The sequence below is a fragment of the Labrus bergylta genome, chromosome 24 (assembly GCF_963930695.1).
Source record: "Labrus bergylta chromosome 24, fLabBer1.1, whole genome shotgun sequence".
Lineage (NCBI taxonomy): Eukaryota > Metazoa > Chordata > Actinopteri > Labriformes > Labridae > Labrus > Labrus bergylta.
In genome coordinates this window covers 6,956,261-6,970,552 of record NC_089218.1, presented here as the reverse complement: position 1 = coordinate 6,970,552, position 14,292 = coordinate 6,956,261, and the positions used below count along the sequence as shown (strand labels likewise).

The following is a 14,292-nucleotide window of genomic DNA, read 5'->3' as shown; positions in this document are numbered from 1 at the left end:
CGCACAACTATATTGTTTATTTCTACGTTTTAACAGGAGTCAGAGTACGTCTCGGCGCACCTCCACGAGTGGATCGATCTGATCTTCGGCTTCAAGCAGAGGGGCCCTGCAGCCGTGGAGGCTCTAAACGTCTTTTACTACTGCACATATGAAGGTGAAACGTCCAGAACCGCTGCGACTATCTCACTGCACATCAGTGTTTATCAGACGTTCATTTTTCTCCCTCAGATGTTGGAAATATTTAATGTGGAGCGAATGTCGACTAAACGTGTGTTCCTTTGTTTGTTATTATTGTGGATTTTTAATGTGTTTTTGTGTCGCAGGGGCCGTGGACTTGGACGCCATCACTGACGAAAAGGAGCGTAAGGCCGTGGAAGGAATGATCAGCAACTTTGGACAAACACCTTGCCAGTTACTCAAGGTGAAGACAGAAATGACCTTTGTGATCTAGGAATGCAGTTATTGTTCTTAATGCTCTTTTTATTGATTTTATTTTCTGTGGTATCTCATTTTGTTTAACTCGTTGTTTCTCATTTATGAATGTTTTCTCGGCATCATTGTAAATGAGCGTCGCCCTCAATGACCTCTCCGAGAACTTAGATAAAGGTTGATGATGATGAGGATGATAACTCATTTTGACTTGTCGACGTGTGTGTGTGTGTGTGTGTGTGTTTAGGAGCCCCACCCTGTCCGTCTGCCTCAGGAGGAAGTGGAGAAGCGGAAGGCTCAGCTGGACTCGTGTCCCCTCAGCATGTTCGAACACCTCAGCGACCTCAAGTCCTTCTTCGTGGAGGTTTGATCTCTCACATGGTCATTAGAAAATATGTGAATCTGCTGAAACATCTCAGGAGCACAGACGTGGACATGAGGGACAACAATCCATTGAAAGTTTCTTGTTAACTGTCACAGATTTTTCAAATTAACACATCAAATATGACTAAAATATCACAGCGTCTCAATGCAATTTGAGCCGACTTTGCCTTTAATTATCTCTAAAACTATACAGTAAAAGTCTGCTGGAACGTCTCAGGGCCACAGACAGGGACCTTTCAATAATCCATTGATATGTCTCGTTAACTGTAATGGATTTTTCAAAATAAAAGATCAAACATGACTAAAATATCAAATACACAACGAAAAAAAAAAAGCAGAAAACGAGACTAAAACTGTCTGAACTAACTTGGTGTTATTATAATGATCTTATCTCTTGTTCACGCTGTAGGGCATCAGTGACAATGTGCCGCTTGTTAAGGCCGTGGTGCCAAAGAATCAGTCGCATTCCTTCATCACCCAGGGGAGCCCGGACACCATGGTGAGCTCTTCATCTTTTCATCACTTTAATTCGATTTTTCTACTTTTCTGAGATGTGGAAAAATTATAATAAAAAAATGTTCACTGAGTGGATTTCGGTGTGTGCATTGTCTCTAGGTTACTGTGAGTAAAAACTGCCTGGTTGGAACCCATGGGTGGCTGCCTTACAACAAGAACATCTCCAACTACTTCACCTTCATAAAGGATCCCACCGTGTCCAACAGCAAGTAAGAAAGAACACGTCTTCTGACGCTCTCCATCACTCTGTCATCGCTTTTTTCCCTTTTTGCATTGACTTCCTCCTCTCTTCATCGTCACTCAGGACGCAGCGTCTCCTCTCCGGGCCCTTCGCTCCAGGCGTGGAGGTCACGGCGGGGCTGTTCGTCGTCTCCCACGATGGGAAGCTGCTTTTCAGCGGTGGCCACTGGGACAACAGCCTGCGGGTCACCTCGCTGGTTAAGGGCAAGACTGTGGGGCAGCACATCCGACATATGGGTAAAAACACACACACACGCTGTGCATCAGAGGAGAAAAGTCGGAAAGCATTTTGACTTGGGCCACGTCCCAAATCTTGCAACGTTTCTCGCTGTCAAACTCGATTTTAGAGTGAAATAAACATGGCAGCCGACGGGCGGTTTTTAGACCTGAAAATTCACAATGAAAGGTGGATTAAAAAACATGGAGACACAATGCACTCATACATGTTAGAGTGTGAGCTGGAGGTGAGTTTAAAGATAAATATACAAGGTCAGGGGTTTGATCCCCAGCTCCTGCAGCCACATGTCCGATGTGTCCTTGGGCAAGACGCTTAACCCCACGTTGCTCCAGCTGCTTTGTCTGAATGAGCTACACAAGCTCAAGTCCATTTACCTTCAGGAAATTTGAGTGTCTTCCATTGTTGTACATGTTTCCTCTATTCTCTTACTCTGTTCATCTTGTGTTTCCACTTCCCCCTCCAGACATCGTGACCTGCTTGTCAACAGACCACTGTGGCATCCACCTGATCTCCGGCTCCAGAGACACAACCTGCATGGTGTGGCAGGTCCTGCAGCAGGTCAGGACAACCATCATTGATTACTTCCACAAAAAAAACTGAAAATAATCATCTCTGTTTTGATGCACTGGTAGTAAAGGGGAAGTAGTCTTTTTTTCAATTTGAGGATTATTGGGTTTGATTTGTTTCCTCAGGGAGGGGCTCCTGTGGGTCTTCATCCCAAACCGGTTCAGGTGTTATACGGACACACAGACGAGGTGGTCAGCGTCAGCATCAGCACAGAGCTGGACATGGCTGTGTCCGGATCCCGGGTAAGAGCACATTCCCACGAGTCATCGGTCCAATCTCCTCTGAGTAAAAGAACGACGCTGCAACCTCGTGCCCTCTCAAAACGATTCAATCACATGCTTTGTTTGTGAAAAAAACAACAAGTTAAGACTCTCACACAGTGTCCTGAATGTGTGTACAGTACGGGTGTTTGAATGTAAAGAGATTTACAGGGTTTTAAACATTTTGTAATGTTGGGTTATTCAGTGGCTTTAAATACCATTAATTAGCAGTAACAAGAATTATGCACCTTAAGCAGCAGCAAAGGTTACAATGCAAGTTCCAGTTTCTGTAATTTTGCTGGAAATTAAGTAAATACTGAGGCTTTTCTTGAAACGTTTTCAGCTGAATGGAACTTTTTCTCTTTACAGAAAGTTGTACAGTCATGATTGATTAGAAGCTTGGAAGCTAAATGGCATATCTGATTTTTTTTTTAAATGTAATCAAGAGCATAAATTATTGTCTTTTTCTTGTTGCTCATTTAGTAAATGTGAGGTACAGCTCATGATTTAAGGGCTCTGAAACTCTGGTGCCAGAGATTGTTTGTTTTAGTTTTTTCTTTTGCAATGCATCTTCAGACCCCCCTTTTAGTGGCTCGCGACCCCCCGTGGGGTCCCGACCCTCACTTTGGGAAACACTGTTTTTTTGGGGGGGGGGGTTTCCCCACAAAGAGCTACAAAGCTGTTTGAAACGTGTTCTCTCGCTCTGTGCTGCAGGACGGGACGGTGATCATCCACACGGTGCGTCGGGGTCAGTACATGCGTTGCCTGCGGCCTCCCTGCGACAGCTCCCTGCCGCTCTCCATCCTCCACCTCGCCGTGTCGTGGGAGGGTCACCTGCTGGTGCACACCTGCGTCGAGGGCAAAGCGACACTCAAGGTGCACACGCAGGGTTTTTATTTTGGATCTTGTAATTAGAAACAGGCAAAGAGACAGCTATATATGGAGGCTGTAGTCCTCAAAGCGGGCGGACCAGGTTCAAATCCAGCCGCACAGCCATTGCACTCTCAGCACCACCGAGGAGAGAGAGACAGAGAGAGAGAGAGAGAGAGAGAGAGGGGGAGAGACAGAGAGACAGGGAGAGGCAGAGACAAAGACAGAGACAGAGACAGGGAGAGAGAGACAGAGAGACAGAGAGAGAGACAGGGAGAGAGCGAGAGAGAGAGAGAGAGAGAGAGGGAAAGACAGAGAGAGAGACAGGGAGAGAGCGAGAGAGAGAGAGAGAGAGGGAAAGACAGAGAGACAGAGAGACAGGGAGAGAGAGAGACAGGGAGAGGCAGAGACAAAGACAGAGAGAGACAGGGAGAGAGAGACAGAGAGAGAGACAGAGAGAGAGAGAGAGAGAGAGGGAGAGAAAGAGAAAGCTGACCATTCAGGTCACATAGAAGTTGGATGATGCAAACTTGTACAGAGTGGCTGTGATTGGCTAGCTAACACTAATAGTTTTTTTTGACTCAGGCCGAATGATTTTTATTTATTTATTTATTTTCATACCTAGAAAGGGGCGGGGCTTACATTTATTTTGATTTATGTTTCAACTGTCAACTTTACTCTGACCCAAAATGTCCTGAACTGAATATTTGAATCACTCAGTATTCTTTTTTTTTTCTTATTCCCAGGATAAAAACGCTCTCCATCTTTATTCTGTGAACGGGAAGCACCTCTGCAGCGAGCCCCTGAAGGAGCAGGTGACTGACATGTGTGTGTCAGGGGAGTACGTGGTCATCGGCAGCGAGCAGGGTTACCTGTCCATCCGAGACCTCTACAGGTAACGTCTTCAGTTCTTCGCTAGTCAGAAATAAGCCTTCATGCATAAACATATAACGTCTCTATCTTCCCTCTCTGCAGTCTCTCTCTGAGTATAGAACCGATGGCCATGCGTGTGCCTGTGCGTTGTGTCGCCGTCACCAAGGAGCAGAGCCAAGTTCTGGTGGGCCTCGACGATGGCAAGCTGATCATCATCGGAGTGGGCAAGCCGGCAGAGGTAAAGAACTCGCTGAGGAACTACATCGCGCAGAGCCTGGAGGGATCGCAGCTCATGGCCTCCCCTCTGCTGGCGCCGCTCCGGGCTCGCTCGCCGACCCGCCTGCTGCACCAGCGCGACCAGCTGGTTTTCACCGCCGCCTCCTCTAGCACCCTCAAACCCTAAGCAGCTTCCAAGCTCCCTCCCCTCTCTCTGACATCACCGCGCACGTCTGACACACGCCGATTAACCGCCGTCACCTCTCCTTCTCAGGGATGGTCGTTCCCCCCACGGTCACACCTCGCACGCACACATTTAAAAAAAAAATCTCGCCATTCAGAGTGAACACATTCCGAGCAGAGAACTGTGACAACTCATCCTGCTTACCTCATCCCTGTATGTTCCCAAGATCCGGCATCTGATCAATATTTGACTTGATTTGGCCGTCGACCTTGGATAAGCTCCGCCCCCCTGCTGTTTTACTTAAAGTGTCATGACGTGTACAAATATGCTGTGAAACAAACGTATAAACGCTTCTGCAAACTCAAGCCATACTAACAATGTAGCTACAACCTACTAATGCAAACTAACAACGCAGCGCCGAGATAGACTTCAGTGTTTTAGAATAGAAATATAAAAGTAAGCGTAGGGGTCAGAGGTCGATGCAGGTTTGAATCACCGCACTGTTCATCGTTTCTGTTCAGATTGAATCGAGCTTGAGTTCCTTTGATTTCACTTTTATTGCTTCAACACTTCATGAGTAAATCAAAGCTCAAATGATCTAATCGATCGCTCATGAATCATATCCCTCCTCCTTTTTTTCCCCGTTTTCTTTTACTTCACGCTTTTCTTTCCTCCTCCCTCCCCTCCTCTTCCTCCTCTTCCTCCTCCCTCCCCTCCTCTTCCTCCTCTTCCTCCTCCTCCTCCTCTTCCTCCACTCTTCCCAGATGCGTTCGGGCCAGATCACAAGGAAGCTGTGGGGCTCCAGGAGGGGACTGACCCAGATCTCCTCGGGGGAGACGGCCTACAACACCTAAGCGACCGCGCCCACCCGACTCTCCCTGAGCCCTGCACCACCACCCCCCCCTCCCCCTCCCCTCTCCCCCCTCCATGCACATCCCCACATTCCTGTCGTCCTGTTTGCCTTCATACCTGTCAATCACCACACAACATTGTGAGCGTCACAGACTCTTTTCATCGTCCTCATGTCTGTTTTTGTTTTCTCGTACATTCTGGATCGGACAAACAAGCGCTGGCGCTGGCGTTTAAATCCAGAAGGAACTTCGCATGACTGCCAAACACCGCATCTTCTCTCCTGATTAAGTTGTCCTGATCAGCTCAAATCTGACATCAGATCACTTTGTGTGTGTGTGTGTGTGGTGCATGTGCAGGACAATACCATTCTCTGTCTAAAAAATATATTTTCAAGTGGCCTTTTTTTTTTTTTTTTTTGAAGGCGGATCCCGTCTGTGATCGCCTTACAGCCTTTATGCAGTACAACCGCTCCATCACTCACAAGACCAAACTGTCTGCCTTCTCCTCTGCGTTTTATAAATGTGTATACATGTGCGCGAGGGATTCTTTTTTTTATCATCTGTTTCGTCTGTTTGTTTTCTGCATGTGCCGATTAACATGGCGTCTGTTTGTACGCAGTGCGTTCATGGTCCATTCTGAGATTAGGCAGCACGCTGATGGAGAGATTTTTGACACTGTCTTTGTTTTGAAGATAGCCTCTGTGTCATCCGTCTCACACTACATTCTTAAACAGAAGAAGCTTCTACTACAGCAGTAAAGAGAAGAAGAATTGTTTTTAAGTTACTTGAAGAGAAAAAAAAAAAGACGTTTATTTATTTGTAGCAGTTTTTTTAAGATCACATTTTGAATACACACTAATATGTTATATGTCAAACTCCTCAGACTGTTCTGTAAAAGAAGGAGAAAGAAGAAATCCTCAAGGGCTTTTTGAGATGTCAGCGTTCACAGCAATACAGCTCCGATGGCTGTCGATGCTTTCTTCCTGTCGTTTTCCCGCCACTAAGCCCCGCCTCTATCTCTCGTCTTCCTACAGTAGAATCGCCCCTCCCTCCCTCTAGCCTCAAACTGTCACCACATGTTGTTTTTTCTACATCTCATCGTCATTCCTGCTCATCGTGAAGCGACCGATTTTAGAGATTTAAGTCGCTAAAATATTGTCTGTGTGTGTGAATCGGAATTCTACGATATCCGACTAACACAAAAAGAGCCACAGTATGAAGCTCCTGTGGATCAGACTGTGTGATTGGTAGATAGTTTTGCACCATAACTGTGTGTGTGTGTGTGTGTGTGTGTGTGTGTGTGTGTGTGTGTGTGTGTGTGTGTGTGTGTGTGTGTGTGTGTGTGTGTGTGTGTGTGTGTGTGTGTGTGTGTGTGTGTGTGTGTGTGTGTGTGTGTGTGTGTGTGTGTGTGTGTGTGTGTGTGTGTGTGTGTGTGTGTGTGTGTGTGTGTGTGTGTGTGTGTGTGTGTGTGTGTGTGTGTGTGTGTGTGTGTGTGTGTGTGAGAATATGCAATTGAGGCATGTTTATTTTTTTATAGCCAAATTCTTTGTATGTTTCTGATTCTGTGAACCTGGCATTTTTTTTTTTTTTTTTTTACATGATATTGTAATTATTTAAATTTCACAGAAAGCAAAACGGCCAATCTGTGTTCTTTCTGTAAAAAAACATTTTTTCTTTCATTCACCCTTGTGTGTTGTTTCCGACAAAAAGACCACTGTTTGAGTTGTTCCACAGCTGCAACAAACGGAGTGCCTTTACTATCCCAGTGTGTGATCGACATAGAGCAAGGTTCCTCTCATCGCTGACGCTTACAGTACGACCCCCCCCGACTTCCTCGTCCAATCGAATCAATGCAGCATTCCAGAAGTTTAACCCTCCACCACCGAGAGGAACTTGTAGGACTCAGAAGCGAAGTACTATTTTTGTGTCTTAGCAGCGTTCTCTGTGACTGTCACCAAATGGATGTGTGTATATCTGTGATTATTTATGAATACGGTATATAATGTACAGCATGATTTTTATTTCAGCGTATTTGAAAAATGTACTTTTTGCACTTTCCAGGTACTAAATTGTAACAAATTGTTTTAACTTGCCTCCCTAATCTGTACAAACTGCTTTGTATACACAGGTGGAAAAACGATCATTAAAGTCTTGTCTAAATTTAAACATGGTTTAAACACATTTTTTTATTGGCTGTGGCTCAGTGGTACTCGGGTACTCTTGTCCGATGTTTCCTTTAACCCTGTTTCCACTAAGCGGTCTGGTTTGGTTCAGTACAGTTCCCCAACACCTGACCCCAAGAGGCCTAACCCAAGCAGACGATGTGACAATCTGGACTCTGCCATAAGTGTGTGAATGTGTAGGTGTTACCTGCGATGTAAAAGCACTTTGAGTAGTTACTTCTTTTAACTTTGTTCAGTTGTAAAAAAAAAAGAATAATTCAAACTGATGTAATATGCCAGGTTTATTCAAGAGAACACAGATAATTCAGTGGCATCCAAAACGAATGGAAACTTGTTTGTAGGAAGGATGAACCACCTTCTTAATGCTGTGTTTCTTCATGGTTTTCATGCAGTGATCGGGTACGAGCAGATGGACGCTCTCTTCAGTTCACAGTCGACCGCAGTCCACCAGCTCTGATCTGCAAAAACAGCGGTATAGGGACAGTTTAAAAAAAAAAAGAAAAAGTGGATCACCTAACGACCCTCAGGTATAGCCTCAGACCTTCTCCAATGAAAATGTTCAGGTGTTCTAAAGGGATTTTCCCAGTTGCCCTTTGTGCCACAGGGCAAAGATACCCTCATTCAGGTTAATATTTTAATATCTTATCCACTTTCCATGACGCAGTCAGAGACTTATCTAAGCTCGTAACCTTTGAATGAAAAGTGCTGTTACATCAGTGTTACTTAATAAAGGTCAAGACTGTTTCATAATCGCTGTAATTGTTAAAGGTAATCAATTTTGAACCTATACTAGTTGGAGCTACAACACACCTCACCAAGTGTTGGCTTCAGGGTTTAATGCTCAAGAGTCCAACATGAAGTCACACACTCGCCCTCCAATGGTCAGATATATTAAATATAAAATGAGATCTTACCTATCTTGAACATCTCCACACAAACAGGTTTATCAGTGTGAATGTTGGGGTGACCCGGCATCCAGTCGCTGTATTTCCACTCTGACCCATCCACCCATGATGCCTCCTGATTCTGAGGTGTGCAAAACCAACAACACATGTACAGTTTTAGAAAAATATGCACTTATATAAGCTGGAGTAGTTGCAAAAAAATGGCCCCTTTACACTATAACGCTAAAGAAAGGGCTCAGGGTTGTTCATACTTTGAAGTCCAGGAACAGATGGAACATGTTAAAAGAAAAGGTTGAGGGGTCAATGTTCTACCAAGGTAAGAATAACACTATCTATCTTGTTGATACCATATCAGATGACACTCTCCTTGGCCTGAACGCTGTGTAAGAGTTGTTCCCAATGTGCTGGCGTCGTAGTTAGTAAGCACATAGAAAAGCAAAAAGCAGCTAAAACAGAATTCTTTGTTTCTGAAATTAAAAATGGCTTAAAAAAAAAAAAAAAAAAGGTATACTGTCAATTCAGTTGTATTTTTTGGGCGGGAAAAGGAGGCTGGGTACTGGTGCCAGACATTGTCTGGCAAAATAAAAACAGGGTCACTGATGAGAAGACAAACTTGCCTTGACCATGCCTCCCAGCCAGGTCAACATGGGGTTACTCTCACCACCTTTGGTCACCAGGGAGACCAGGCGTGAATGCAGATCGCCATTTGTTACAGATGCAAGCTCAGCATTTGGCGCAAGAGCTCTGCATAAGTCCTGGAGAACAAATACAAAGAAAATATCTTTGTAAGATTTCATGTGTAAAGCAATGAACAGTCAGAATTTAAGGATTAGGGTTAAAGTTTTAGTATTTCTGATATGGGCTGAACCAATGAAAGTTCACAAGGCTGAAAACAGCTCCTCTGAAAAGTACAGTTTCTAACCTGTGCATCCTGAAAGGCAAGTGGTGTGGGGTTGAACTCGTAGCAGTTTCCATTGATGACCTCCCCTTTACATGCCACAGTCTTTGTTTGGAACCTGGAGGTGGAGCGTTCAGTTCCCTGTCTGAAACCGTCTGGGATGGTCTTAACGGGTTCTGTTCCCTGTCTGAAACCTTCTGGGATTGATCTCATGGGTTCTGTTCCCTGTCTGAAACCTTCTGGGATTGATCTCACGGGTTCTGTTCCCTGTCTGAAACCGTCTGGGATGGTCTTAACGGGTTCTGTTCCCTGTCTGAAACCGTCTGGGATGGTCTTAATGGGTTCTGTTCCCTTTCTAAAACCTTCTGGGATTGATCTCATGGGTTCTGTTCCCTGTCTGAAACCATCTGGGATGGTCTTAACGGGTTCTGTTCCCTGTCTGAAACCTTCTGGGATTGATCTCATGGGTTCTGTTCCCTGTCTGAAACCTTCTGGGATTGATCTCACGGGTTCTGTTCCCTGTCTGAAACCGTCTGGGATGGTCTTAACGGGTTCTGTTCCCTGTCTGAAACCGTCTGGGATGGTCTTAATGGGTTCTGTTCCCTTTCTAAAACCTTCTGGGATTGATCTCATGGGTTCTGTTCCCTGTCTGAAACCGTCTGGGATGGTCTTAACGGGTTCTGTTCCCTGTCTGAAACCGTCTGGGATGGTCTTAACGGGTTCTGTTCCCTTTCTAAAACCTTCTGGGATTGATCTCATGGGTTCTGTTCCCTGTCTGAAACCGTCTGGGATGGTCTTAACGGGTTCTGTTCCCTGTCTGAAACCGTCTGGGATGGTCTTAATGGGTTCTGTTCCCTTTCTAAAACCTTCTGGGATTGATCTCATGGGTTCTGTTCCCTGTCTGAAACCGTCTGGGATGGTCTTAACGGGTTCTGTTCCCTGTCTGAAACCGTCTGGGATGGTCTTAACGGGTTCTGTTCCCTGTCTGAAACCTTCTGGGATTGATCTCATGGGTTCTGTTCCCTGTCTGAAACCTTCTGGGATTGATCTCACGGGTTCTGTTCCCTGTCTGAAACCGTCTGGGATGGTCTTAACGGGTTCTGTTCCCTGTCTGAAACCGTCTGGGATGGTCTTAACGGGTTCTGTTCCCTTTCTAAAACCTTCTGGGATTGATCTCATGGGTTCTGTTCCCTGTCTGAAACCGTCTGGGATGGTCTTAACGGGTTCTGTTCCCTGTCTGAAACCGTCTGGGATGGTCTTAACGGGTTCTGTTCCCTGTCTGAAACCGTCTGGGATGGTCTTAACGGGTTCTGTTCCCTGTCTGAAACCATCTGGGATGGTCTTAACCGGTTCAGCTCCCTTTCTGAAACCTTCTGGGATTGAGCTCATGGGTTCTGTCCCCTGTCTGAAATCGTCTGGGATTGATCTCACGGGTTCTGTCCCCTGTCTGAATACAGCTGGGATGGTCTTAACGGGTTCTGTTCCCTGTCTAAAACCATCAGGAAGACGATTATCAGAGGGTTCCTCCACACGGACCCAACCATTACCGTTCTTCTGGGCTGGAACATCCAGAGCTACTGAAAGACATAATGCTGAGTCATCACTATGCTAGCTGCTATGTGATGCTACATATTGCAAACTGTTGCTGCGGCCTCAGGTCTAACATCAGCATATGAACATGCTTACATGCAGAGTTTAAGTTCACTATTTAACTTTTTCATGCAAGCACTTTGACATGCTAACATGCTAATTAGCACTATGACACTGACGATAGCATCATTTTTCAGCAGAATCTAAAGTATTAGAGAAATTTAATGTCTAATGTGATGCTAGTACTCAGGTAGCATGTTGGTATGTCCTCATTGGTGAAGTCTGAAAGAACTGATGAATACATTTTGATTACAATTTTACAATTACGACAGTTTTAGTCCTGTGTGTGCTCACCCTCCTCCATTGGCCGGTGGCTTCGCTTCATCTCTCCAAATCCTTTTCCCTGAGAAGGAAGCATGATATCTAGAAAAGGAAATATGCACATGATGAGAAACAAAAAAAAATGCTTTGCAAGGCTCCTGATATGTATTATTTATGGAATTGTTTGGCTAATACCCAATAAACTGCTCAAATTACACAAATTACCCAAAAAGGAAGCAAAATGGGTTCAAGCCATAAAGCTTTGTTGATATTCTTACCAACTCTCCTGTCCATCTCACTGATGTAATCCTGCACTAGGCCGGTGTTGAGGTTAACGATGAACCTCCTGGAGGGCTCGGTACCTTGTCGGAAGTCGTGAGGAATCGGCTTACGGGTGTCAGAGTGTTCAGTGCCCTGTCGAAAGCCATTAGGCAGCTGGTAGGTGGAAGCTGACTTCTGCAAACTTTTAGGGCTTGCGAGTGGGGCAGCCTGGAGGCCTGTTTAGGATTCAATAAATTGTTCTTACATAAATATAAAAATGTTTCCTTTTTTATCAATTATTAACTGTGCCAGAATCATTTGTAGGCCAAAGCTGTTCGGTAATAAATCAAAGTCTAATTTCTGCAGAGATTAAATGTTCTCATTACACAGACGTTTGCCGCGGTTATCTTTTCTGTTGCCAAGAAACAAAGCCACAATTATGCAAGACAAGGCCAAGATTATCTAACTCAAATTTATAGTCCTTCATTAAGTTGAACATGTCGATCAATGTCCTAATTTTGAAGCTACAAAGTTGAAATTATGACGTCAACTTTTTTTTAAAATTGGGATTCTGAGATTTCTTTGTGATCGCCAGGAATCAAACAATCAAGTTATGATCCCTCATAACAAGCTGTCGCCGTGTTCTATATTAGCTCAGTTTTAACATTAAAAAAGCAGGATAATAAAGCTCAATGCCCCCTTTGTGATTAAATGTATTCAGTATAAAAATCTAACACTGTCAAGTTTGCATGATTAACCGTTAATATTCTGTTTTTAGGATAACACAAATGCTCACAATGACATCATCTGCATATCGAAGCATCCAATAATTCATGGTGCAAGCGTTAAGGTGTTTTCTAATTCAGAATGATTGCATTAAATGTTTGAAAGGAAAACAGAGAGGACTTACCTGACACAGTCAGGAGTAGCAGCGCTAACTTGAGCATCCTGTCAACACAAGAACAAACAAGAGAAAGCGTTAACAGAAGTCTTAGTCGCACTTAAATTGATATTTTCTTTTTTTCTCCTCTCCCAGTTCTGCACAATCAACTGGTAATCTGGAAACAGTGAAGGTGTGTCTGTTTGTGTTGCTCACCTGAGACAGTAGCAATGAACACTGAGCCACTGAGCACAAACAGCTTCCCATTAATATACCCACCGCCTCGGCCATAAAGCCATAATGAGGTTATTGATTTATAGGTTATTGAGCACAGATACCACAGCAGATAAAAAGGTATAAACTGTGATGACCTTTGACGTGAAGTAGTCATCACTCAAAAGGGTCAGTGTTACATGACATGCTACACTGAACACAACATGTTTTCTCTGTCTTGTTCATGTATTTGAGGTGAATGGCACTCGGTTTAATCAAGGGGTGGCTCAATCAATATTTTTGAACATTGCCAGAGAGCGGAGAGGACAACACATGTGAACATGGCGTTCACAGAAGTTTGGTTTAAGGGTAACTTTTTTGGATTCATTTTCAGAACTTCATGCAACTTAAACACAAAGATGTATGAAGGAATGCAGGGGACCCCTGGTTCCCATTTTCAAAGCAATATCAACAGATTTGGAAAAATTACAATTTTCAGGTTTCAAAAGGTGTTTTATCAAAGTTACAGTCCAAAGATAACATGATCTTTTATCAGTTCTTCATGGAAGACTTCCTAAATGTAATTCTGTGTCTAGCTCCATCTGCTGTGTTTGCAGTAACATAGGCTACTGCTGAATTAATAACCAATATATTTAATTTCTTTATTGTTATTAAAGTTGTTGCTCTCGTGACAAAATCATTTAAGGGTTGTTTGTTTAAAGTTCCCTTTTGTTTTGCAGGAGAAATTTCGTCCCAATCGTGAAAGTGTGTGATTGAGCAACACTTGTGTGTTTCGGTTTTAATACTCGGTGACACGGCGGGGTTATGTTAGTCTGCTGATGTGAACCCTCCCATAGAGAGAGAGAGAGAGAGAGAGAGAGAGAGAGAGAGAGAGAGAGAGAGAGAGAGAGAGAGAGAGAGAGAGAGAGAGAGAGAGAGAGAGAGAGAGAGAGAGAGAGAGAGAGAGAGACTCTTATTCAATCTGCCGGCTGACTCTGTGGGACAAAACGAACACACACTCTCACTGACTCTCTGATTGGCTAACTCCCTCATGCACGTGTACTGGGCACACCTCTTTTTCAATTGGCGACCATCAAGCAAGCGAACAATAACAAGTGAACAACGGGAAACGTGGGGGCTGGACTTTCAAAATAAAAGTGATGTCCCAATGTTGGAAATCAAGTTAATTTGAAACTGTTTGGATGCAAGTGGTTTTGAATATACAAGTCAAATAAATTACCTATTTTTTTGTACTGGCACGACATGGTCTTGCCTTTATCTAAGCCTTCACCTAATAAAACCCTTGAGTTTTCTTGTTATTCTTTTTAAAGTTTTTTTTTTACTGCAAAAACGCGTGAATCCGGGAAAAAAAACAAACGGATTTAAACATTACCTTCATATCTAAACTAGATT

The 14,292-nt window shown here is 44.0% G+C and overlaps 2 protein-coding genes across 8 annotated transcripts in view; one reads left to right on the top strand and one right to left on the bottom strand.

The window, feature by feature from the left end:
* nbeal1 (neurobeachin-like 1) overlaps positions 1 to 7,794 on the top strand; it is a 41,780-nt gene extending 33,986 nt beyond the window's left edge. For 4 of the 6 annotated variants that reach the window (XM_020634147.3, XM_065952102.1, XM_065952103.1 and 1 more), the window contains 11 exons: positions 37 to 154; positions 324 to 421; positions 677 to 793; positions 1,223 to 1,312; positions 1,429 to 1,538; positions 1,634 to 1,806; positions 2,271 to 2,365; positions 2,500 to 2,616; positions 3,349 to 3,510; positions 4,251 to 4,399; positions 4,480 to 5,524. In XM_020634147.3, the coding sequence (XP_020489803.2) occupies positions 37 to 154; positions 324 to 421; positions 677 to 793; positions 1,223 to 1,312; positions 1,429 to 1,538; positions 1,634 to 1,806; positions 2,271 to 2,365; positions 2,500 to 2,616; positions 3,349 to 3,510; positions 4,251 to 4,399; positions 4,480 to 4,780 (1,530 nt within the window). In that variant the 3' untranslated portion in view covers positions 4,781 to 5,524. The other 2 variants (XM_020634148.3, XM_029277401.2) reach the window with 1 other exon arrangement.
* A 280-nt stretch (positions 7,795 to 8,074) lies between these two features.
* LOC109984126 (uncharacterized) lies at positions 8,075 to 12,974 on the bottom strand. 2 transcript variants are annotated; one of them, XM_020634151.3, is made up of 8 exons: positions 12,883 to 12,974; positions 12,697 to 12,734; positions 11,804 to 12,022; positions 11,559 to 11,627; positions 9,639 to 11,191; positions 9,334 to 9,471; positions 8,726 to 8,837; positions 8,075 to 8,269 (listed from the first exon to the last, which is right to left on the bottom strand). In XM_020634151.3, the coding sequence occupies exons 2-8, from the start codon at positions 12,731 to 12,733 to the stop codon at positions 8,196 to 8,198; spliced, it is 2,202 nt and encodes a 733-aa protein (XP_020489807.2). In that variant the 5' UTR covers position 12,734; positions 12,883 to 12,974; the 3' UTR covers positions 8,075 to 8,195. The 2 variants fall into 2 exon arrangements, with proteins under 2 accessions (XP_020489807.2, XP_029133235.2); XM_029277402.2 differs by having other exon boundaries at positions 9,639 to 11,188.
* Between the last annotated feature and the right edge of the window lie 1,318 nt (positions 12,975 to 14,292).